Source organism: Lethenteron reissneri, chromosome 62, assembly GCF_015708825.2.
Source record: "Lethenteron reissneri isolate LAM-NWPU_2019-01 chromosome 62, ASM1570882v1, whole genome shotgun sequence".
Classification (NCBI taxonomy): domain Eukaryota; kingdom Metazoa; phylum Chordata; class Hyperoartia; order Petromyzontiformes; family Petromyzontidae; genus Lethenteron; species Lethenteron reissneri.
In genome coordinates, this window is record NC_083840.1 from 6717100 (window position 1) to 6739667 (window position 22568).

At 55.8% G+C, this 22568-nt stretch overlaps 1 protein-coding gene and 1 long non-coding RNA gene across 2 annotated transcripts; both read left to right on the forward strand.

Annotated features, from left to right (window-relative positions):
* Positions 1-8831: 8831 nt before the first annotated feature.
* LOC133358614 (uncharacterized) lies at positions 8832-10159 on the forward strand. Its single transcript, XR_009757099.1, has 3 exons — positions 8832-8955; positions 9504-9645; positions 9737-10159. It is a non-coding gene; the product is annotated as an uncharacterized LOC133358614 (long non-coding RNA).
* A 4458-nt stretch (positions 10160-14617) lies between these two features.
* On the forward strand, positions 14618-21173 carry LOC133358464 (bone sialoprotein 2-like). The gene is made up of 5 exons (XM_061576764.1): positions 14618-14678; positions 15351-15440; positions 17336-17413; positions 18775-19062; positions 19888-21173. The coding sequence occupies exons 2-5, from the start codon at positions 15351-15353 to the stop codon at positions 20299-20301; spliced, it is 870 nt and encodes a 289-aa protein (XP_061432748.1). The 5' UTR covers positions 14618-14678; the 3' UTR covers positions 20302-21173.
* Positions 21174-22568: the final 1395 nt, after the last annotated feature.

Genomic DNA, 22568 nt, shown 5'->3' on the forward strand with positions numbered 1-22568 from the left:
AAACACATCCGCATCGAAGAGAACCTGCCGCGCGACTTTCGCAATGAAGAACAACAACATGACGAGTGAGTGGTGTCAGCCATCTCGCAACGAATGAACAAACACAGAAAGGAACACAACAATGGTTGGACGTGAGAAAAGATAGTCCATGAGAATATGTTTCCCCTGTTTTCTGGCAACAAAACAGGTGTGTTAAGATGTTAAAACACCAAACTGAAAACCTTTTACAAGGAAACATGTCTGCATTTACCACAATGCAAAAAACACTCTGACGATTATTATTAAGATATTCCATCTTCGTGGTTTGGAGAGCCATCAACGTAGCCGTAAACTTTTCGACCGGGTCCTTGATGCCGGTCCATCGCATGTAGCGGAGTCTGGTGGCCCCTGCGACTCGGAGGGTGGCATTCTGTGGGCGGCACAATGCGTTTTTCGGGTCGCACAGTTACTTTGGACGGCTGCCCTGGCACGTCGGACACTCCAGACCCCGTCCGTACAGGACATGCCGATGAGATGATTGGGCCGGAATGGACGATGGTTTGAGGCATGATGGGTGAACAAACCAACGGCGACGCCCCACCTGTACTCGCACGCACTGTGGCTGATTCACCTCGACAATTCAGAGCAGCCCTCGCCATGGGCGGTGCAACTTTGGCGCTATTCGCAGCGGCACCTGCGAGCAATGCAGTGTCACCCTCTCCCCGACTGCCCAAGGAAGCACGTGCTTGCGACGCCCGACATTCTCCTCGTGAGCGAATTGTGTTTTGGTGGCATTCTCCTTTGCCGCCGCACGTGCTTCCAACACCCACTGGAGCGTCACCTGTAGTGGCACGCCGACGTCCCGTCGTGTCTTGGAGGCTTTACCCAGTTGAGCCTCAATGGGGAGCTCCTGCTCCCGCCCGTACATCAGACAAACAGGGGAGAACCCCGTGGAGGCGTGTGGGGCCATCCGATAGGCCGCCAAGACCCCTGGATGCAGGTCCCAATTATGCACACCGCACCAAGTACTCATTTAAGGCTGAGTCGACCTAAGGGGAGGCCCTGAACCGGTTCAGATATTCTCCAATGGTGTTGCACGGTTGTGAGCGGGAATCGAACTTGTGTTGCCAAGGTTCATAGTGCGCTCACTATTGCACTACGAACCGCTACCGCCGTCCACAGAGCCGACTCAACAAGGATTGCCCCAAAACAATCACGTGTGCATCCAGCCTCTGCGTGAATACCACTGCTGGATGACGGCCTCATCCAAGCAAACATGTGGTGTGCTCAACTCTGTTGGTTCTACTTCGCCAGATGTATCCTTCCATATTCATATGACAGGGACAAGTCCACCCTTCATGAAACAATCCACACTTGGCCTTGACTAGGACGTGGGTGGACACGGCTTTGACTAGGACGTGGGTGGACACGGCCTTGACTAGGACGTGGGTGGACACTGCCTTGACTAGGACGTGGGTGGACACGGCTTTGACTAGGACGTGGGTGGACACGGCCTTGACTAGGACGTGGGTGGACACTGCCTTGACTAGGACGTGGGTGGACACGGCCTTGACTAGGACGTGGGTGGACACTGCCTTGACTAGGACGTGGGTGGACACTGCCTTGACTAGGATGTGGGTGGACACTGCCTTGACTAGGACGTGGGTGGACACTGCCTTGACTAGGACGTGGGTGGACACTGCCCTTGTTGACGGATGTGCGGGCCGTGCTACGGGATGTAGACTCCATTCGCAAATCTGTCCGCGAGAGAATTATGAGAGGAGGGAGATTTTGAATCGAGGCGAAGCATGAGGACGATGATGAAGAGAGAATGGCGAGGACGAGATGAGACCTCGAGCTGAGTGGCAGTGGTGGTCGCAGTGATCAATGATGGGAGCCCCAGGCTGAGCCACCCGTTAATTAAACTTCGTCAACAGAGGGGGCAGTTGGGGGTGTGGGTGTTCGTGAATCTCGGGGTCCAGTCGCCGCTTCATCATCCACGAGTCGGAGTCTCCATCCTCCTCCTCCTCCTCAACTCCATCACCTCCACGAGTCCTCGCGTCTCCTCCACCGTCGACGGACTTCCTCAGCACCGCTTCTTCGCGACGACCCCGCAAGAAGGGACCTCCTGCCTCGACCCCTCGTGGGAACTCCCTGCCGGGCCCCTGCGCCCCCGTGGGGTCCGGGATGAGGCCGCGGCTCCTCGCCACCCTCATCCTCATCCTCGCCACCCTCATCCTCATCCTCGCCGCGGTGCTCGCCCGGGCCGGTTCGTCCCGAGCGAGCGGCTCCTCTCCCCGCCTCTCCTGAATCCGTGCATCTCCGTGTCTGTGTGTGTGTGTTTGTCTAAACTCTGTGTGTGTGTGCGTCTCCGTGTACGGCTGACATCACGGTCGTTGTGGGGAGTGGTGGCACAGTCATCAGTACATGGCACAATGAACCAGTCACCGTCGTTCCATTGCAAACTGCGGCTGACCTCCGTGGCGAGTACCTCGTGCGGTGCCTTCAACTTCAGCAGCACTGCGGGAGATCAAGACCGCCGGGCGTGATTCTGGCCCCACCACCTCGTTGAGCGCTCTTGGAGCCTTAATAGGTGCTCGCCAACAGGCCTCGCCCCAACAGTCCGTGCAAGCAACATGGGGTCTCTGATGAGATTTCGATTTCACCTCAAACAGCCGCGAGCGACGGGGTCATCGTTAAACACAAATTACAATCGTCAGCATCATCAGCATCACCAGCATCATCAGCATCGAGCAGCATCACCAGTATCATCAGCATCATCAGCATCAGCAGCATCATCAGCATCACCAGCATCATCAGCATCACCAGCATCACCAGCATCATCAGCATCATCAGCATCACCAGCAGCATCACCAGCATCACCAGCATCATCAGCATCATCAGCATCACCAGCAGCATCACCAGCATCATCAGCATCACCAGCATCACCAGCATCACCAGCATCATCAGCATCACCAGCATCATCAGCATCACCAGCATCACCAGCATCATCAGCATCATCAGCATCACCAGCATCACCAGCATCATCAGCATCACCAGCATCAACAGCATCATCAGCATAGCAGCATGATCATCAGCATCAACAGCATCATCAGCATCACCAGCATCATCAGCATCACCAGCAGCATCATCAGCATCACCAGCATCATCAGCATCACCAGCATCATCAGCATCACCAGCATCATCAGCATCATCAGCATCACCAGCATCACCAGCAGCATCATCAGCATCACCAGCATCATCAGCATCACCAGCATCACCAGCATCATCAGCATCACCAGCATCATCAGCATCATCAGCAGCATCATCAGCATCACCAGCATCACCAGCAGCATCATCAGCATCACCAGCATCACCAGCATCACCAGCATCACCAGCAGCATCATCAGCATCACCAGCATCATCAGCATCATCAGCATCACCAGCATCATCAGCATCATCACCAGCATCACCAGCATCATCAGCATCACCAGCATCACCAGCATCATCAGCATCACCAGCATCATCAGCATCACCCAGCATCATCAGCATCACCAGCATCATCAGCATCACCAGCATCACCAGCATCATCAGCATCACCAACATCACCAGCAGCATCATCAGCATCACCAGCATCACCAGCATCACCAGCATCATCAGCATCATCAGCAGCATCACCAGCATCACCAGCATCACCAGCATCATCAGCATCACCAGCATCACCAGCATCACCAGCATCACCAGCATCATCAGCATCATCAGCATCGAGCAGCACAGCCATTAACATTAAGCTGGCAGCAGCATCATCAAGCTCATCATTTTTGTCATCGTTATCGTCATCAGCTGCAGCATCTTGTCGTCATCATCAGCAGCAGCAGCTGCAACGTCACCATAATAGGTGCTCGCAAAGAGGACGTCGCCTGACGGGACGATTACCAATGGACAAGCCTGGTGTTGGAGTGGCAGCCAAAGGTAGCGCAACACATCAATGAGGACGACCACCACGGAGATGGAGCGAAAAGTAATGTGCAGTGAATAGGAAAAGGTTGATTATGATGATGATCATCATCATCTGTGGGTATGTGTGTATATATGGCCTCTAAATGAATGTTGCGTCGATGTCTCTATGTATGTCTATGGGTCTCTGTATATGTCGAATGTATATGCATCTGTCCCTACGGATCACTATGTGTCTTTATGGGTCTGTATGTGTGTCCGTGTGTCTGTGTGTCTGTGTGTATGGGTCTGTATGTGTGTCCGTGTGTGTGTATGGGTCTCTGTATGTGTCCGTGTGTGTGTATGGGTCTCTGTGTGTGTCTGTGTGTGTGTATGTGCCTCTGTGTGTGTGTATGGGTCTGTGTGTGTGTCTCTTTGTGTGTGTGTGTGTGTGTCTCTCTGTGTGTGTCCGTGTGTCTGTGTGTAGGGGAGTCGCGTGTCCCTGTGCACGCTCGCGATGTGCGCGCGTCCCGTGGAGACTCGGCGCTCCTTCCCTGCCGCCTCGGCGCCTCCTCCTCCTCCGCCGCGTCCTCCCTCTCTGTGTTCTGGGCCGTCACTCCGCTACACGAGCCGCGCTCACCGGAGCAGGTGAACGAGATGGCAGTACAAGCAAGTGTACTAATCACCATCTATTTCCATCCACACGGAGATAGAGCGTTTCCCCCTCGCGGAAATCGTGGGTTTTCTCCGGGTGCTCCGGTATCCTCCTCCCACGTGGTGTGACGACACGACTCGTCGTTCATTGGCTGAAAACATCCTCAAATTCAACAGCGGTCCTCGGACTCAGTGTGGCTTTCCCTGGATAGATGAGTACACTATTAGAATAATAATTGTTGTTGTTGTCTCCTTAAATGAAGCTGACCGCCCCCCGCCAGGTCCTGATCTTCCATCGCGGCCGCGCGTCCGTGACCTCCGCTCGCTACGCGGGCCGCGCCGCGTTCCTCGCGCCGCGCCTCCCGGCGCCCGACGCCTCCATGGTCCTGAACGGCACTCGTGACCGCGACGCGGGCACCTACGTGTGCGTGGCGGCACGGGGGGGGCCGCTCGAGATGGCGGGGGGCGCCCTGTTCGTCGTGGCGCTCTCCGTGCTGGGTAGGGAGCCACGGGTGCATGCGGCGTGTGTGTGTGTCACTCACTGTGTGTGTCACTCACTGTGTGTGTGTCACTGTGTGTCACTCACTGTGTGTGTGTCACTGTGTGTGTCACTCACTGTGTGTGTGTCACTGTGTGTGTCACTCACTGTGTGTGTCACTGTGTGTGTCACTCACTGTGTGTGTCACTGTGTGTCACTCACTGTGTGTGTCACTGTGTGTGTGTCACTGTGTGTGTCACTCACTGTGTGTGCGGTGGTGTAGCGGTCAGCGCGCTGCACTACGAACCTGGCGACCCAGGTTCGATTCCCGCTCACGGCAGACACCAGTGACGATTATCTGAACCGGTCCTGGGCCTCCCCTAGGTCGACTCAGCCTCAAATGAGTACCTAGTGCGGTGTGTAAACATTGCCGCTAGGGAGACAAATGCGGTCGGGCGTGGTGCTGGCCACCCACCCCCTCGTGTACCGTTCCGGCCTTCATAGGTGCTCGCTAACAGCACTTGCCCCTACAGTCTGTTAAGGCTATTTGGGGGATCTTTTTTTGTCACTCACTGTGTGTGTCACTGTGTGTGTCACTGTGAGCTCCTCCGGCAGGCAAGGCGTCATTGGCTGGGCCATGTAGCCCGCATGCCCAGCCACCGCATGCCTAAACAGGTTTTGTTTGGCCCGATCGAGGAGGCTAAACGGGTGCGGCACGGGCTAGAGAAGAGATGGAGTGATGTGGTACAGGAGGACGTGGAGCTGAGTTGACTTGCCGATGACTGGTACCAGCAGTGTCAAGATCGGCCTCTGTGGAGGAGGCTCGTGAAGGACGCTACTGGGCAGTTGGAGGCAGTCGCCCTCCAACAACAACGGAGGGCGGAGGAGCGACGCTCACAACAACGAGCGGAGCGTCGGGTGGCTAAAGCACAGCAAGTTGGCACAGTAGGGGGCACAATTGGTGCATCAGCCAGTCATCTCGGTCATCTCAGTCAGTCGACCCGTGGCACCTGCTGGGTCTGCCCCGTGACCTCCTGCCAGCGGGCGTTCGACACTTCACGTGGCCTCAAGGTGCACATGGCCTGGCACAAGTGGCGAATGGCGGTTGTTGTGGTTAGCGCTGCGCTACGAACCACGGCCACCCGACTTTGATTCCCGCTCATGGCCGCCTACACCGGTGACGATTATCTGAACCGGTCCTGGGCCTCCCCTAGGTCGACTCAGCCTCAAATCAGTACCTGGTGCGATGTGTAAACATCGCAGCTATGAAGACAAAGATGGACTGGCGTGGTGTTGGCCGTGTGTGTCATGTCGGCCTTCAGAGCGCTTCTCGCTAACATCACTTTCCCCCGACAGCCTGCGTGGGCTACCCGGGGGTCGTGTGCACTATGTAGTGTCTCGTGTGTGAGTGCCATTGTGCAGACAGCGGGCGACTCGCAGTGGGAGGAGGAAGGGTCGAGAGTTGTGGTCCTGGTTGTAGGTTCACTCGGTCCGTCGCCCCTCCGGATTCGAAGACAATGAGCGCCGCTATTTGGGGAAATGAAGAGCGATTTGTTCTGGGCTGATCCCCGCCATGTGAATGTGGAATGGTTATCCCTGGCGCTTCAGGGCTATACACAGGAGATGCGGACCAATGAATGCTGCGACGCTCATGTTTATTTTGAGTGCGGAGCACAGGTGGTGCATCTGCCAGTCATCTGAGTCAACCCATAGCACCTGAGTCTGTCCCGTGACCTCCTGCTAGCAGCGAGCCTTCCACAGTTGACGTGACGGCCTGAAGGTGCCCGGCACAAGCGCTGCGGCGAACATCGCCGTCGAATATCTGGACCGCTCCCGGGCTCCACGAGATGTCAACTTATCCTCAAATGACCCCTACCTGGTGCGGTGCGCAAACATAAGCGCTGTGGGAGACAAAGACGGCCGGGCGTGGTTTTGGCCACACCGCCCTGTCATGTGCCACACCGTCCTTAATAAACGCTCAATAAGAGCGCTTGTCCCAACAGCCTGTTTGTTTACATGGGGCACCTTTGTCTGTGTGCAGTGCCGCCGTCCCAGCCGGAGTGCCGCGTGCTGGTGCCCCCCGCGCTGGGGGAGGGCAACGCGACCCTGAGCTGCAGCTCGGACGAGGGGACCCCCACGCCCACTTACTCATGGGGGGGGCCCGGGCCCGCGGGGGGTTTGCCCCCCCCTGGCATCGACCTGTGAGTCCTCCACATCACGGGCACGGTGATGGGAGCTTGGGGTGACGAGGAGGATGGCGATGATGGCGATGATTGTGGTTAAACTCGCCTTTTGCCCGTCCAAGGACGAGTGTATTGCAGTAAATATGAGACTTGCAAGCGAAAAGCACAGACCGCGACGTGATATTCATCGCATCGATTCGTGTGCAGTTAGTAAGGCCGCGGTGACACAGACCTATTTCATGTAAAGGTTATAATGATGGGGGCTTGGGGTGCTGGCGATGATGGTGATGATGGCGATGATGGTGATGATGGCGATGATGATGGGCGCATGGTGATGATGGCGATGATGGTGATGATGGTGATGATGGCGATGATGATGGCGATGATGGTGATGATGGCGATGATGATGGGCGCATGGTGATGATGGCGATGATGGTGATGATGGTGATGATGGCGATGATGATGGCGATGATGATGGGCGCATGGTGATGATGGCGATGATGGTGATGATGGTGATGATGGCGATGATGATGGCGATGATGGTGATGATGGCGATGATGATGGGCGCATGGTGATGATGGCGATGATGGTGATGATGGCGATGATGGTGATGATGGCGATGATGATGGGCGCATGGTGATGATGGCGATGATGGTGATGATGGCGATGATGGCGATGATGATGGGCGCATGGTGATGATGGCGATGATGGTGATGATGGTGATGATGGCGATGATGGTGATGATGGCGATGATGGTGATGATGGCGATGATGATGGGCGCATGGTGATGATGGCGATGATGGTGATGATGGTGATGATGGCGATGATGATGGCGATGATGGTGATGATGGCGATGATGATGGGCGCATGGTGATGATGGCGATGATGGTGATGATGGCGATGATGGTGATGATGGCGATGATGATGGGCGCATGGTGATGATTCATCATCGGCCATAGTCAATCCACTGCTGGATGAAGGCCTCCCCGAGCGGCCACCACTTCCTCATAATCGTGCAAAGTAACGATCCAGCCGGCACCTGCTGCACCTGCTGCACCTGCTGCACCTGCTGCACCTGCTGCACCTGCTGCACCTGCTGCACCTGCTGCACCTGCTGCACCTGCTGCACCTGCTGCACCTGCTGCACCTGCTGCACCTGCTGCACCTGCTGCACCTGCTGCACCTGCTGCACCTGCTGCACATGAGCTGATCTCATCGCTCCATCTACTCGATGACCATCCACTCGTAACGCATTCCATTCCTTATTATTGCTGCTGCTGCTGCTGCCCACTGACCTGCGTCTGCTCTCCAGGCCGCGTGCTCCTCTTGCTGACCCTCAGAGGCATTCCGAGCGCGCCGTCTCTGTCCCTGCATCTTTGCGCACTTTTCAGTTTTTGTTCCGCAAGGTTCGTGATGACCACGTGCCTCTCCCCTTCCCCTCCTCCCAACCTCATTCCACTCTCCCACTCCCCTCTCGCTTCCTCCATCTCCTCCCCTTCATAACACGAACGCCTTCTTCTCCATCCCCCCCCCCTTACCAACCCTCCCCTCCTCCCCATCGTGACCCCGTAGCCCCCACTGGGGCCACGCTGTGGCTGGGGAACGTGAGCGCTCGCCACGGAGGCTCCTACTCCTGCACCGCGTCCAACGCCATCGGCGCGGCCACGTGCTCACTCCGCCTCCACGTGAGCCGCTCCCCTGCAGCGCGGCGCCAGCGCGGCGGCGGTGAGGAGGAGGAGCGGGGGGGGTAAGGAGCGGGGAGGGGCGCGAGGAGCGGGGGGGGCAAGGAGCGGGGGGGCGCGAGGAGCGGGGGGGGGCGAGGAGCGGGGGGGGGGCGCGAGGAGCGGGGGGGCGAGGAGCGGGGGGGCGCGTGGTGCGACTGCAAAGCAACTCCCTAAACCCACAGCGACTGGGTCTCTGTCATGTGGCCTCCTGCCAGCAGCGAGCCTTCCACACTCGTGATCATTGGTGTTGGTAGTGATGCCGTGGTGGTGGTAGTCGTGGTGATCGGTGGTGGTGATGTATGTTGAACTTCTTTCACACCGCACGTAATCGGAGGAGCGGGAATTGTTGACTGTACGTCAGCTCCTCCTCGCCCGACGCGTGTTCACACGACGCCTTTCACGATACCGCGATTCTTCAAGGCGTGGTGGGACTCCTTTTACGATGTTGATGATTGTCGTGGTGGTGATCGCGACGCTGCTCACGATGAAGACCTTCGTGGGGTGGTGATGTTGATGATGATGATGATTGATGATGGTAATATTCTACAGTGCACCCAAGCCGCCCCTTGGTGGTGGCCGCGGTGGTGGGGGGCGTGGGGAGCCTCCTCCTCCTTCTCTTCCTCCTCCTCGCCCTGAGACTTCACGTCCACCGGCGACGAGTCCGGGAGGACGACTGCCCCAACGACATCCTGTGAGCGTCCACCTCTACACTCAAGATTTCACCTCTACACCCCATCTCTAGATGTAACCCATAACGTCCACCTTTGTCTCCCGTGCCCCAGGGAGGACGACTCCCCTCCCACCTCGTCTCCCTTCTTCCGCCTCCTCTCCCGCCCAGCTGCTCGCGAGGAGACCCCAATTGCAGCCGATACATCGACGCCTCTGGCACCTCGCCACCACCACCACCATCATCATCGCCATCACCAGCGCACCCCCCTACGTCATGCCCGCCGTCACCACCACCACCACCACCGTCGTGCCCCCATCTCCGCGCGGGTCCCCGGAGACCGGCTTGAGGCGGAGACGCTCAACGTGGGGCCAACCGTGGGTCCCCCAGGGCTCAGCTCCCTTACTCCCTGCGGCTTCGAGTGAAGTCCTCAGCTCCTGGTTCCACCAGCTCCTGGTTCCACCAACTCCTGGTTCTACCAGCTCCTGGTTCCACCAGCTCCTGGTTCCACCAGCTCCTGGTTCCACCAGCTCCTCGTTCCACCAGCTCCTGGTTCCACCAGCTCCTGGTTCTACCAGCTCCTGGTTCCACCAGCTCCTGGTTCCACCAGCTCCTGGTTCCACCAGCTCCTGGTTCCACAGCTCCTGGTTCCACCAGCTCCTGGTTCTACCAACTCCTGGTTCCACCAGCTCCTGGTTCCACAAACTCCTGGTTCCACCAGCTCCTGGTTCCACCAGCTCCTGGTTCCACCAGCTCCTGGTTCCACCAGCTCCTGGTTCCACCTGCTCCTGGTTCCACCAACTCCTGGTTCTACCAGGTGCCCTCATCTCCATCGCAATTCAAACGTCAAAGCGATCTCCTGCATTGAGGGATTCGTGCGCATCTTCCGTTTACAGTCCTGCACAGCCAGTGATATAAATTCCACATTCCTATATGACAGGGGGTAAGTATCCGTGTACTCTTCGGGTAACCACTGTTGACATTCCCTCAAAGTGGAACTCATTCTATCGACTCTCGCTAACTGCCAGCCTCCTTTCCATGCTCCCAGCGACAAAGCGATCCAGCGCAGCTTTTGACACGCATGTTCATGTTCATATTTGCGCTTATCTGGCGCTTACTTGAGTGATTCAGACACTCGAAGCGCCTTACCTCCCACCTCATTGCAGTCCTTCAAAGGGGACCCCCCCCCGGTGGTGGCTGCCTCTGTGTGGCACCAGCTGACTGAGCGTCGGCCTGCACGAGCGCATCAGTCAGCCGCTAGCGGGCGACGTTGCAGCGTGGCTCTTCCAAATTGATTAACTTGCCGAGTAAAAATTCCAACAGTCGCCAAATTTGGACCGTGACACCCGGCCTCCTCTTCTTCGAATGACATCACAGGAGCTTGAACGTCCACTGTGAGTGAGGCAGACTTCCCGCAGTATTAACTCGGGCGCCCTGCCAGAGTCGAACCGCGAAGCTCTGCAACAACGAGCGCATGAGCGCGTTACTGCTCCGCGTGTCCATTATATGACCGTATTCTCCCGATTATGCTGTGTCATGCACCTCAGTAAAGTAGTAATATTGTCAGTGTGAGCGTGTGTGTGTGCCTGGGTATTTTGTCATCAATCATCTGGTACAGATACAATGATCGATGCCCGGGTGCGGTAAATGGGTCGCTTCTTATTGGTCAACCATGTTCTGTATGCTCTGATCTGGTTATTGATTCTCACTGCCTGGGTAGGTTATGTCATCAAAACTCCCCTCCCTCCACTTCCCAGGAGTGATTAGGCAGTTGTGTGTGCTTATGCCGAGCTGCGGATTGGCAGCGGAGGTCTCGCTCCGAATCCGTCGAGCGCTATTATCTCTTCATCGGCTGTGTAATGCTGTGTGAGAGCTACCTGGTCCGTCGCTCCACATGAGGCTCTGGGGTCTTGTCGGCCACAGTCATACCCCCCCCCCCCCGTCTCTTTTCCTTGTGCTAACGCAACCTGGACACCTTCACAGAAACACCTGCGCTGGCTTTAAACATTCAGGCTGGCCTGCCTATTATTCATCGGGGGTTTAACCAAGCTCAGATCCATCCTCGTGTCGTGGTCTAGTTTCGACAGTACTGGCAGAGCTGCGTGCGTGGCTGTTAATAGGTGTGTAACTGTGGGGAGCGGTGGCACAGTGGTTAGCGCGCTGTACTATAAAACACGGCGACTCGAGTTCGATTCCTGCTCATGACCAACATTTATTGATGATTGACTTAAAGCTTTCGTGACTGCAGGAATTCATACGTGATTTGAAGCTTTCGTCACTGCAGGAATTACTCTGAGGTTCTTTCGGTAAAGTCACGTAGAAAGAAAATCAATGAAATAAAATACGACGTTTCACTTGCAACACAAGCAGTCGTCATCAGGTAGAACTAAGGTTTAGATGGAGAACAAAACACAGACAGACACACAAGTAGAGAGAGACAACACAGAGACACACAGAGAGAGACACACAACATAGGCACACAGAGACCCAATGCCTCTGTGTCGTGGCCTGAAATAGAGAGAGAGGTGGGTCTGCTGGAGCAGAGAAATTAGCATGGCAATGAGAGAGCTGGGTGGAAATCCACCCCGCGGCGTCAGGGGGAGAGAAAGGCCCAGCAAGCCTGGTAAAAACATATATTTTTTAAGAATTCATATTCTAATAAAAATAAAAAATAGATATTTTTTTTTATCAATTTTCTATCTACGTGACTCAAAAGGTGTCAGTTTTGTTGCCAGATAGAAGGGTAAATAACCAATTATCATATTTTTACTGGCAAATGAGGTTCCCATAGTGTAGATGCTTGCCCCAAGCTCTCATACTCTGATGGTGCATTGTCTTTGAGTTGTGCGCCTTTTGGCGTCATCTGGTCCAACCCATGTGAGACTTGGCTCTAAAGAAAGCTGTCTCGGGTGTGGACCAATCAACTTCAAGGACAGTGCACATTATCAGAGTTATGTCTTTTGTTTGTATTATGACTGCAGGTATTGCGGTCTATGCAAACATGACTCCTTGTAAAAAGGTGTCAGTTTTGTTGCCAGATAGAAGGGTAAAAAACCAATTATCATATTTTTACTGGCAAATGAGGTTCCCATAGTGTGGAGAAGTCGTTGCACGCCAGCCTACCGCGCAGACCCGGCACGTCTAATTGCAGGGTTGGCTACGTACGGTACGAACGAGGTTCAACATACATACAGTTGTTTGGAGATATCATGGCGCTGCAGCCCTCGTTCATCTTCGCAGCTGCTGTTGCCATTCTGACGTCTTCTTCCGCCCGCTTTGCTGTGGGCTGGGCACGCTCGTTGCGATGGCGGCCCACGTTCTGCATGGCACAGCAATGCACGAGGGCGTTTGTGGCTTTTCAAGAGGAACAGCGCTGACATCGCTACCACATCCTGGCGCTGCTGCTGCTGCTCCGTGACTGCTTTGTTAATGATCAGACTGACGCTGCTCGTCTCGCAGCTCCACGCTCACTGAAGGGCAATTCTCGGTTCGCCACCTGTGGACCCGCCGGGCAGCAGTCGGGCTGTGCCCCCAGTGAAGGACGCTGCTCATGGGCAGCGGGAGGCAGTCGCCCTCCAACAACAACGGAGGGCGGAGGAGCGACGCTCACAACAACGAGCGGAGCGCCGGGCGGCTAAAATCCAGCAAGTTGGCACAGTAGAGGGTACAGGTGGTGCATCAGCTACTCATCTCGGTCATCTCAGTCAGTCGACCCGTGGCACCTGGGTCTGCCCCGTGACCTCCTGCCAGCGGGCGTTCGACACTTCACGTGGCCTCAAAGTGCACCTGGCCTGGCACAGCGGCGAATGGCGGGTATTGGTCTCTATGTGTGTATCTCTCTGTGTATATCTCTATGTGTGTATGTCTCTCTGTGTATATCTGTTTGTGTGTATCTCTCTGTGTATATCTCTATGTATGTCTCTATGTGTATATCTGTTTGTGTGTGTATGTCTCTATGTGTATATCTCTGTGTATCTCTCTGTGTATGTTTCTCTGTGTATATCTCTGTGTGTGTATCTCTCTGTGTATATCTCTATGTATGTCTCTATGTGTATATCTGTTTGTGTGTGTGTGCAATCCTAGCCGCGTGTTGTTTTCTTCTCTTATCGCTGCGCACACGCGTGGGAGCCCGCGCCCCGCGGTCTCCGCTTCTGCACCGCGACCTCTTCACTTCCCCCAGCTCACTCAACGATCCGGAATCCAGAATGTATGACTCCAGGATCCGGGTTTTAGGCTTTCTCGCTCCAGGAACTCGGAAAACATGAACCTGGATCTCTGGTTCCTGGCTCCAGCATCTGTGGACCCAGACTCCGGGATCGAGGTATCACGTATCCATAACTCGTGGCTTAGGGATTCAGAAATCCAAGATCCAGGAATCTATTACTCCAGGAACCCAGGATTTTAGCTTACATTGATGCCGGAACCAGGTCTAACATCTACAACCACAACAACCAGCCATATATCAACTAACACCACCATCATAAAAAAACCAAAGCAATCCAACAACTACCATCACAGCTCTAACTACAATCCTACAACCAAAACTACCTCATCAGCAATCACCACCATCACAGGAAACTGAAAAAGCAACGGCAACAACCATCACAACAACCAAGTCAACAACCATCACAACAACCATCACAACAACAACAAAACTACCAATAACTGCCACCACAATATGACAACGTGCCAAAACAACCACCACCACAACAAGAACAACAACTGCATCACCACCACCACCACCACCCCACCCCAGCAACAACCACCACCGCCACTACCACAGCAACAACACAAATGACACCAGCGGCAGCAGCAGCAGCGGCCGCGGTGGCCGCCGCGGGAGGGAAGAGCGGCCCCGAGACGGGAGCTTCGGGTCCCCTCGCTCCACATTTCCTGCAAACTCCCCCCCACCCCCACCACGCTCTCCCTCCTCCCTCCCCGAGTTCCCACTGCTGCTGCTTGCTGCTGTTGTTGATTCACTGGGGGTGAGCGCTGTTCATCGGTCCGCGCGCAACGGGGGAGAGAGGGCGCCAAGAGGAGAGAGGGTGAGCGGTGGGGTGAGTGTTTGGTGGGGTGAGTGGTGGGGTGAGTGTTTGGGTGAGTGGTGGGGTGAGTTTGGGTGAGTGGTGGGGTGAGTGTTTGGGTGAGCGGTGGGGTGAGTGTTTGGTGGGGTGAGTGGTGGGGTGAGTGGTGGGGTGAGTGTTTGGGTGAGTGGTGGGGTGAGTGTTTGGTGAGTGTTTGGGTGAGTGAATAAGCGGTGGGGTGAGTGAATAAGCGGCAGAGTGAGTGGTGTATTGAGTGATTGAGTGAAGAGGGCGAACGAGTGAATGATGGGGAAAGTGAGTGGTGGGTGAGTGAGTTTCGAAATGAGTGGTGGCATCGGTGAATGGTAGAAGGAGTTGTGCGGTGAGCGGTGGCTAAAGTGAGCGTGAGCAAAAGGGTGGGTAGACTCACCCCACCGCTTTTGGGGTGTGTGGTGGTGGGGGGAATGGGTGAGTGAGTGAATTGGTGAGCGAGCTTTTGAGTATGGTGGTGAGCTGATTGTGATGAGTGGTGGTGAGCTGATTGTGATGAGTGGTGGTGAGTTGATTGTGATGAGTGGTGGTGAGCTGATTGTGATGAGTGGTGGTGCTGGAGAGAGCGATTGAGCGAGTGATTGACTCAACTGTCTGCAGTTCTATTGGCCGCTAAGGGGGGGTCCCTCTCCCTCTCGTGGTCTCGCCCGGCAGATGAAATTGGCTCTTGCTGGGAACTGGATTCCAACTCGCAGCGTCGACATGAGCGGCTCCCGAGGCGAGCAGCCCCCTGCCCACGCACAGGTGCGCTAATGTGTGTGTGTCTGTGTGTCTGTGTGTGTCTGTGTGTGTGTGTGTGTCTGTGTGTGTGTCTGTGTGTGTGTGTGTCTGTGTGTGGTCTGTGTGTGTGTCTGTCTGTCTGTGTGTCTGTGTGTGTCTGAGTGTGTCTGTATGTCTGTCTGTCTGCGTGTGTGTGTCTGTCTGTGTGTCTGTCTGTGTGTGTGTCTGTGTGTGTCTGTCTGTCTGTGTGGCTGTGTGTATGTTTGTGTGTCTGTGTGTGTGTGTCTGTGTGTGTGTCTGTCTGTGTGTCTGTCTGTGTGTCTGTCTGTATGTGTGTCTGTGTGTCTGTCTGTGTGTCTGTGTGTCTGTGTGTCTCTCTGTGTGTCTGTCTGTGTGTCTGTCTGTGTATCTGTGTGTGTGTGTCTGTCTGTCTGTCTGTGTGTCTGTCTGTGTGTGTGTCTGTCTGTGTGTCTGTGTGTATGTCTGTGTGTGTCCGTGTGTGTGTGTGTCTGTGTGTGTCTGTCCGTCTGTGGGTCTGTGTATCTGTTTGTGTGTCTGTGTGTGTGTCTGTGTGTGTCTGTGTGTCTGTCTGTGTGTCTGTCTGTGTGTCCCTCGATGTTGTGGGGAGCGGTGGTGTAGCGGTTCTCCCGAGTCCTGGGCCTCCCCGAGGTCGACTCATCCTCAAATGAGTACCTGGTGTGGTGTGTAAACATCGTCATTTAGAGAGACAAAGGCGGCAGTGCGTGCTTCTGGCCACCCACCCCCTCGTGTGCCGTACCGGCTTTCATAGGTGCTCGCTAACAGCACTTGCCCCTACGGTCTGTTAAGGCTATACGGGGGGTATTTGTCTTTGTGTGCGTGTCGATTCGAATCGTCGGACAGGCTGCGAAGTGACTCCGCGAGGAGCCCAGGTGGCTCTCCCCGCGGACTGATCTGTCCCGTGAACTCGTGGCAGCAGCAAGCCCTTCTCACCTCACGTGACGGCCTCTCAGTGCACCTAGCTTGGCACAGGCGCTGTGTGTGCGAGCCGCAGATAAGAACCGAGACCCAAACTCAGACGCGTTGCGTTTTGCTCAGAGGAAGTTGGAGCGCGTAACGAGATCAGCGAAGAGATTGGGATTCATGAGTCATGGTGGGAGGAGGAGGAGGGATGGGAGGAGGAGAGGGGATGGGAGGAGGAGGGGGGATGGGAGGAGGAGGAGGGATGGGAGGAGGAGGGGGGATGGGCGGGCCCAACACACAATGCCATCCCGACTCAGCCCACGGAACACGCGAGTGACCACGAGTGGCACACGACGCCGCCACCACCACACAGAGAGGGCTTCACTGGGACGGGGGACAGAGCGACACGGGCCTCCATCTCATTCTTCTCCCCTCATCACTCAACTCTCCCCTCGACCGCCACTCCTCACACCGCCACCACCACCTCACCCCGCCCTGGTCAACACCGTGGGTGTTGTCACCGTGGAACGCCGCTCGCCGGCGTCGCGGTCCAAGCCCCAGAAGATCGACAGAAGGACTCCTGAGGTCACTTCAACAGAGTCGTCCTGTCTTCCACCCCCCCCTCCTCCTCCTCCTGCGGCGTTTGTGATTGAGAGCGGCCGCCCAGAGCGTGCGGTCTGGAGCGCTGGGTGACGTGGTGGACGTTGGGACTCGTGAATGGGTGAACAAGGCGGGGGCCTCTCTCTCGACACGCTCGTGGAGAGGACGTCATGGGCCCTGGGCGCAGTGTCCCCACGTGACCCTCACATCGCGAATGTGTCCCCGTCTCTGAGCTGCGACTCGACCAGACTGAATGGAACGTGGCGGAGTGTTCACATCGAGCGTCTCAAGGGGCGCTGCTCTGTCCTCCCTCCGTCAGTTCTTCTCATCGCCCTCCTCTCCCATTCCCGTCATGTGCCCCCTGTCTGATCCCGCAGGACACCCCTGACCTCAAGGTGACCTCTCCCCTGCGCACTCGACCCAAACCTCCCTCCAGCTTCATCGGGAAGCTCCAGGTGAGTGGCTCTGGCTTCGGTCGACGTTCCCAATCCCGTAATCCGTCGTTTTCTGCTCCCATTTTGGGATAAACAAAGCCACGCTCCGACGCCGACACCTCAGCTCGACCGAGCTTCGAGGGAGCTCGTCTGTTCCGCGTTAACCCCGCGACCTCGACTGCGTGGAGTGCCGCTGCAGAGAGGGCCACGCGGCCCAGGAGCCCAGCACGCCGTGACCCCCACCCCGCCCAGCTCGCTTGGACCGCTTGGCCGGTTCATACTTTGTCGTTATTTCCCCAATTTCATCCCACGGGACGATGAATCCAGTCGGGAGTCTCGCGGAGAAGGGAAAACCCTCCGTGTTCGAGAGCGGCCCACGGAAGCGGATATCGCAGAGCTTCTGCTGAGATCTCGAGCCCACACCCAGTCGAGCGCAGCGCTCTGGCTACTGCTCTGCCCATGAGAGGAGGGTTCGTTACGTGATGGTGTGACTGATATTTTCAATCTCAGACCGAGAATTTTTAACAAATTAAGTGCAGAACTAACTTCAAAGTTTCGTTCATGCAGTCATTGGTGACTGGGCTGAGAACATCATTTCACTACACTGAAGAACCCGGTTTAAGAAAGTTCAGTCTGTGTTAGTCTATGGATCTCATTGTGAGTCTATGGCTCTCTGTGTGAGTCTATGGGTCTCTGTGCGAGTCTATGGGTCTCTGTGCGAGTCTATGGGTGCGAGTCTAGGGTCTCTGTTTGTGTCTATGGGACTCTATGCGAGTCTTTGGGTCTCTGTGTGAGTCTATGGGTGTCTGTGTGAGTGTATGGGTCTCTGTGTGAGTCTTTGGGTCTCTGTGTGAGTCTATGGGTGTCTGTGTGAGTGTATGGGTTTTTGTGTGAGTCTATGGATCTCTGTGTGAGTGTATGGGTCTCTATGTGAGTCTATAGGTCTCTGTGTGAGTTTGTGGTTCTCTGTTTGAGTCTATGTGTCTCTGTGCGAGTCTATGGGTGTCTGTGTGAGTCTATGGGTCTCTGTGCGAGTCTATGGGTTTCTGTGTGAATGTATGGGTTTCTGTGTGAGTATTTGGGTCTCTGTGTGAGTCTTTGGGTCTCTGTGTGAGTGTATGGGTCTCTGTGTGAGTCTATGGGTCTCTGTGTGAGTCTATGGGTCTCTGTTTGAGTCAATCGAACTCTGCGTGAGTCTATGAGACCCCGGTGTAATGACGGTAGTTGGGGCTGGAATCTCGGATCCCAGCGGTGCGGGCTCCACAGGCTGACCTCTGAGCCACTCGGACACCTACACGGCCGGCTCAGCTGTAAGTGGTCATGGGGATGTGGCATCAGTCATGTGGCCCTAACCCTAACACTCTGCCCCCCCCTCCCCCCAGGCAAGCCTGGTGCTCCCCCCCTCGGCGCTCTCCCCACCCTCCTGCAACCCCGCGGTGAAGCGGTGGTCGGCCCCCGCGGGCTCCACCACTCAACTCTCCCCACTCGCCCCCCTCTCCCCCTCCGCGTCCCTCTCCCCCTGCTCCCCCGTGCGCCGTTTCCACCTGGGGACACGGCCCCTCTCTCCTCGGCCGGGTCCCGAGGCCCCAGCGGGCCCCGAGGTCCCAACAGGCACAGAGAGTCTCGGGCCCGAGACGGCAGGTCGAGAGACACTGCCCAGTCTCAACAAGGTCAGTGACGGCCTGCGCCTCCCCCTTGCGTCCTCTCTAGCTTCCTCTCTCCCTGGGTGGGTGGTGGGGGGTGGTGGTTTGGTGGTGGTGGGTGGGTGCTGAGTAAGTGCTTTGGGTGGTAGCTGGGTGGGTGGTGGTGGTGGTGGTGGTGAACCCAGCCGTGCAAGGGCGGGTGGTTACACTCAATTAAAATCAACACACTTGCTGTACTGCCATGCCCCGGCAAAGCAGGAGATGACGACCGCGACACACGTCCAATGTAAGAGTGGCAGTGCCGCCCGGTCGTGTTCACACGCCATCGAAGCTGCTCGCGGCTTCACACCTGCAATGCACATGACTCCCTGCACGGTATTCACAACGTAGTTGTTGTCCTCTGGAAAGACTCGACCCCCGCCATATGAACGTGGGATTCCCACCGCTGGCCCAGAGGTGTACGCCGGATCGAGCGCCAGTGCCCGATGCTCGTTGTTGAGACACTGGCGCTGCTCAGGAAATTGCTCCGAGCCAAACCTGGCGCTGGGGGGGAAATTTACTCTACAACCCCAAACGTCATCGGGAGCAGCTTGCGAATCCCACTGGGCACTGCTCCCCACATCGCCACTGGGAGCCAGCGTTCACCCGCACCCAGGTGCAGGGTTAATATCCCTCACCTCCCCCCCTCCCTCTCTTTTTTTACGATCAGAGGAAATAAGAAGATGCTCGGTGTAGTCGGCACTTTGCTTCGTTCATCATTTCGGTTTTTTGTAATGCTTTGCTTCATGTAACCCCCCCCTTTTTAATGAAAGATTTAACAAAAGATGTCTCGCTCTGCTCTCTTCCTCCCAGGGTCGCCCACGCCACTCCGGTAAGCGGCGTCTCCCCAGCCGCTCCTCGCTGAAGGCGGCGGCGACGTCGGTGGCAGTGGAAGTGGCGATGAGAAGCAATGGGGGCGAGAGCCGGGGTCAGGGGGACGATGCAGAGAAGAAGGAGGAGCAGGAGGAGCAAGCGGATGACGAGGAGAACGAGGAGGGGGAGCGGAGTAGCCCTGGTCTCCGCGAGGGTGCGGAGCAGACGAGCGAAGAAACTGCAACTGGGGTTGAGTGCGACGGCGGTGCAGGAGGTGAAGGAGGTGGGGATGAGGAAGAAAAAGTGGGAGAGGAAGCAGGAGACACAGGGAAAATGGGGCCTGGGGTGGCAACCTCTGGGAATGAAGAGGTGGAAGAGGAGGAGGAAGACGAGGTGTTTGTGTTGGAAGAGTGAGATGCAGGTTCATTGCTTTTGTGAACACTTTGTCAGTTCATGGGTGTCTATGCAACTCTGTGTCGCATTGTGCATTTGTGGGACTCCACATAAGCGTATGGGTCTCCACGTGGGTCTATGGGTTTCTGTATAAGTCTATTGGTCTCTATATAAGTCTATGGGTCTCTGTGTGAGTCTATGGGTCTCTGTGTGAGTCTATGGGTCTCTATGTAAGTCTATGGGTCTCTATATAAGTCTATGGGTCTCTGTGTGAGTCTATGGGTCTCTATGTAAGTCTATGGGTCTCTGTATAAGTCTATGGGTCTCTGTGTGAGTCTATGGGTCTCTGTGTGAGTCTATTGGTCTCTGTATAAGTTTATGGGTCTCTGTATAAGTCTATGGGTCTTTGTATAAGTCTATGGGTCTCTGTGTGAGTCTATGGGTCTTTATGTAAGTCTATGGGTCTCTGTATAAGTCTATGGGTCTTTGTATAAGTCTATGGGTCTCTGTGTGAGTCTATGGGTCTCTGTGTGAGTCTATGGGTCTCTATGTAAGTCTATGGGTCTCTGTATAAGTCTATGGGTCTCTGTGTGAGTCTATGGGTCTCTATGTAAGTCTATGGGTCTCTGTATAAGTCTATGGGTCTCTGTGTGAGTCTATGGGTCTCTATGTAAGTCTATGGGTCTCTGTATAAGTCTATGGGTCTCTGTGTGAGTCTATGGGTCTCTGTGTGAGTCTATGGGTCTCTGTGTGAGTCTATGGGTCTCTGTGTGAGTCTATGGGTCTCTGTGTGAGTCTATGGGTCTCTGTATAAGTCTATGGGTCTCTGTGTGAGTCTATGGGTCTCTATGTAAGTCTATGGGTCTCTGTATAAGTCTATGGGTCTCTGTGTGAGTCTATGGGTCTCTGTGTGAGTCTATGGTCTCTATGTAAGTCTATGGGTCTTTGTATACGTCTATGGGTCTCTGTGTGAGTCTATGGGTCTCTGTGTGAGTCTATGGGTCTCTGTGTGAGTCTATGGGCCTCTGTGTGAGTCTATGGGTCTCTGTTTGAGTCTATGGGCCTCTGTGTGAGTCTATGGGCCTCTGTGTGAGTATATGGGTCTCTGTGTGAGTCTATGGGCCTCTGTGTGAGTCTATGGGTCTCTGTGTGAGTCTTTGTTAACTCGGCTGAGACCATCAACTCACTGCACTTGCGGTCTCATCACAGGCAGCTCCCCGGATCGCACCGCGCGATCTCCTTGGAGACAACCGGTCAGCCCTTGCCTGCCTCGTCTGCTCGTCCGTCTCGTTTGCAGTGTCTGCACGATCTGTGTCGTGTGCCTTCACTCGGGTTGTACATTGTTGTGATTTGCATCGGAGGCAATCGGGTTCCCGTGCTCGGCGATCGGACCGTGCCAGACGCGACGTCCCTGATGATCTCAGCTCTGACCCGCTAATAAACTTGACTCCCATCCTTTCCTCGTAAGCGCCCGCCTCCTTCCCTCTCGGCTCCCTGCGTTTACCAAGCAACGCATTGCTTGCTCTGACTCCGTAATAATAATAATAATATGAATAATAAACTTACTTTTATATCCAGGATGTTATTTCTTATATATCCAGGAGAGCCACACGGAGTCCGAGGACTGATTTCAGCAGGGGGTCTGCTGCTGCTGTATTTGTCTTTTATTTTAAGATGTTTTCAGCAAATGATGGGTTTGTGTTTATTAACAGATGGGCGTTGAGTTCACTTGCTGCAGACGCCTTCTCGTGGCAGAGTCAGGTGATGGCTCATTCTCGACGCCCACGGGAAGGGAGTTTCACGACATCTGTGCGATTCACGAACTCTCGCCTCCAGTGCTATGGGGGGGAGGTGGGGGATGGGGGGAGGATGGGGGAAGTGGGGAGAGGTTGGGGGAAGGGGTCGAAGGGGGGGGAAGGGGTGGGAAGGGGTGGGAAAGGGGGAGAGGTGGGGGGGAAGGGAGGGGGAGAGGTGGGGAGGAAGGGGGGGAGAGGTGGGGTGGAAAAGGGGGGGCAAGAGGTGGGGGGGAAGGGGGCAGAGGTGGGGGAAGGGGGAGGAGAGGTGGGGGGAGGGGTGGGGGGGGAGGAGTGGGGGAGGGTGGGGGGGGGTGGGGAAGGGGGGAGGAAGGGTGGGGAAGGGGGGGAAAGGGGGGGGGTGGGGGGAGGGGAGAGGGGGAAGAAGTGGGGGGGAAGGGGGGAAGAGTGGGGGAAGGGGGAAGAGGTGGGGGGAAGGGGGAGGAGAGGTGGGGGGGAAGGGGGGAGGAGGTGGGGGGGGAAGGGGTGAGAGGT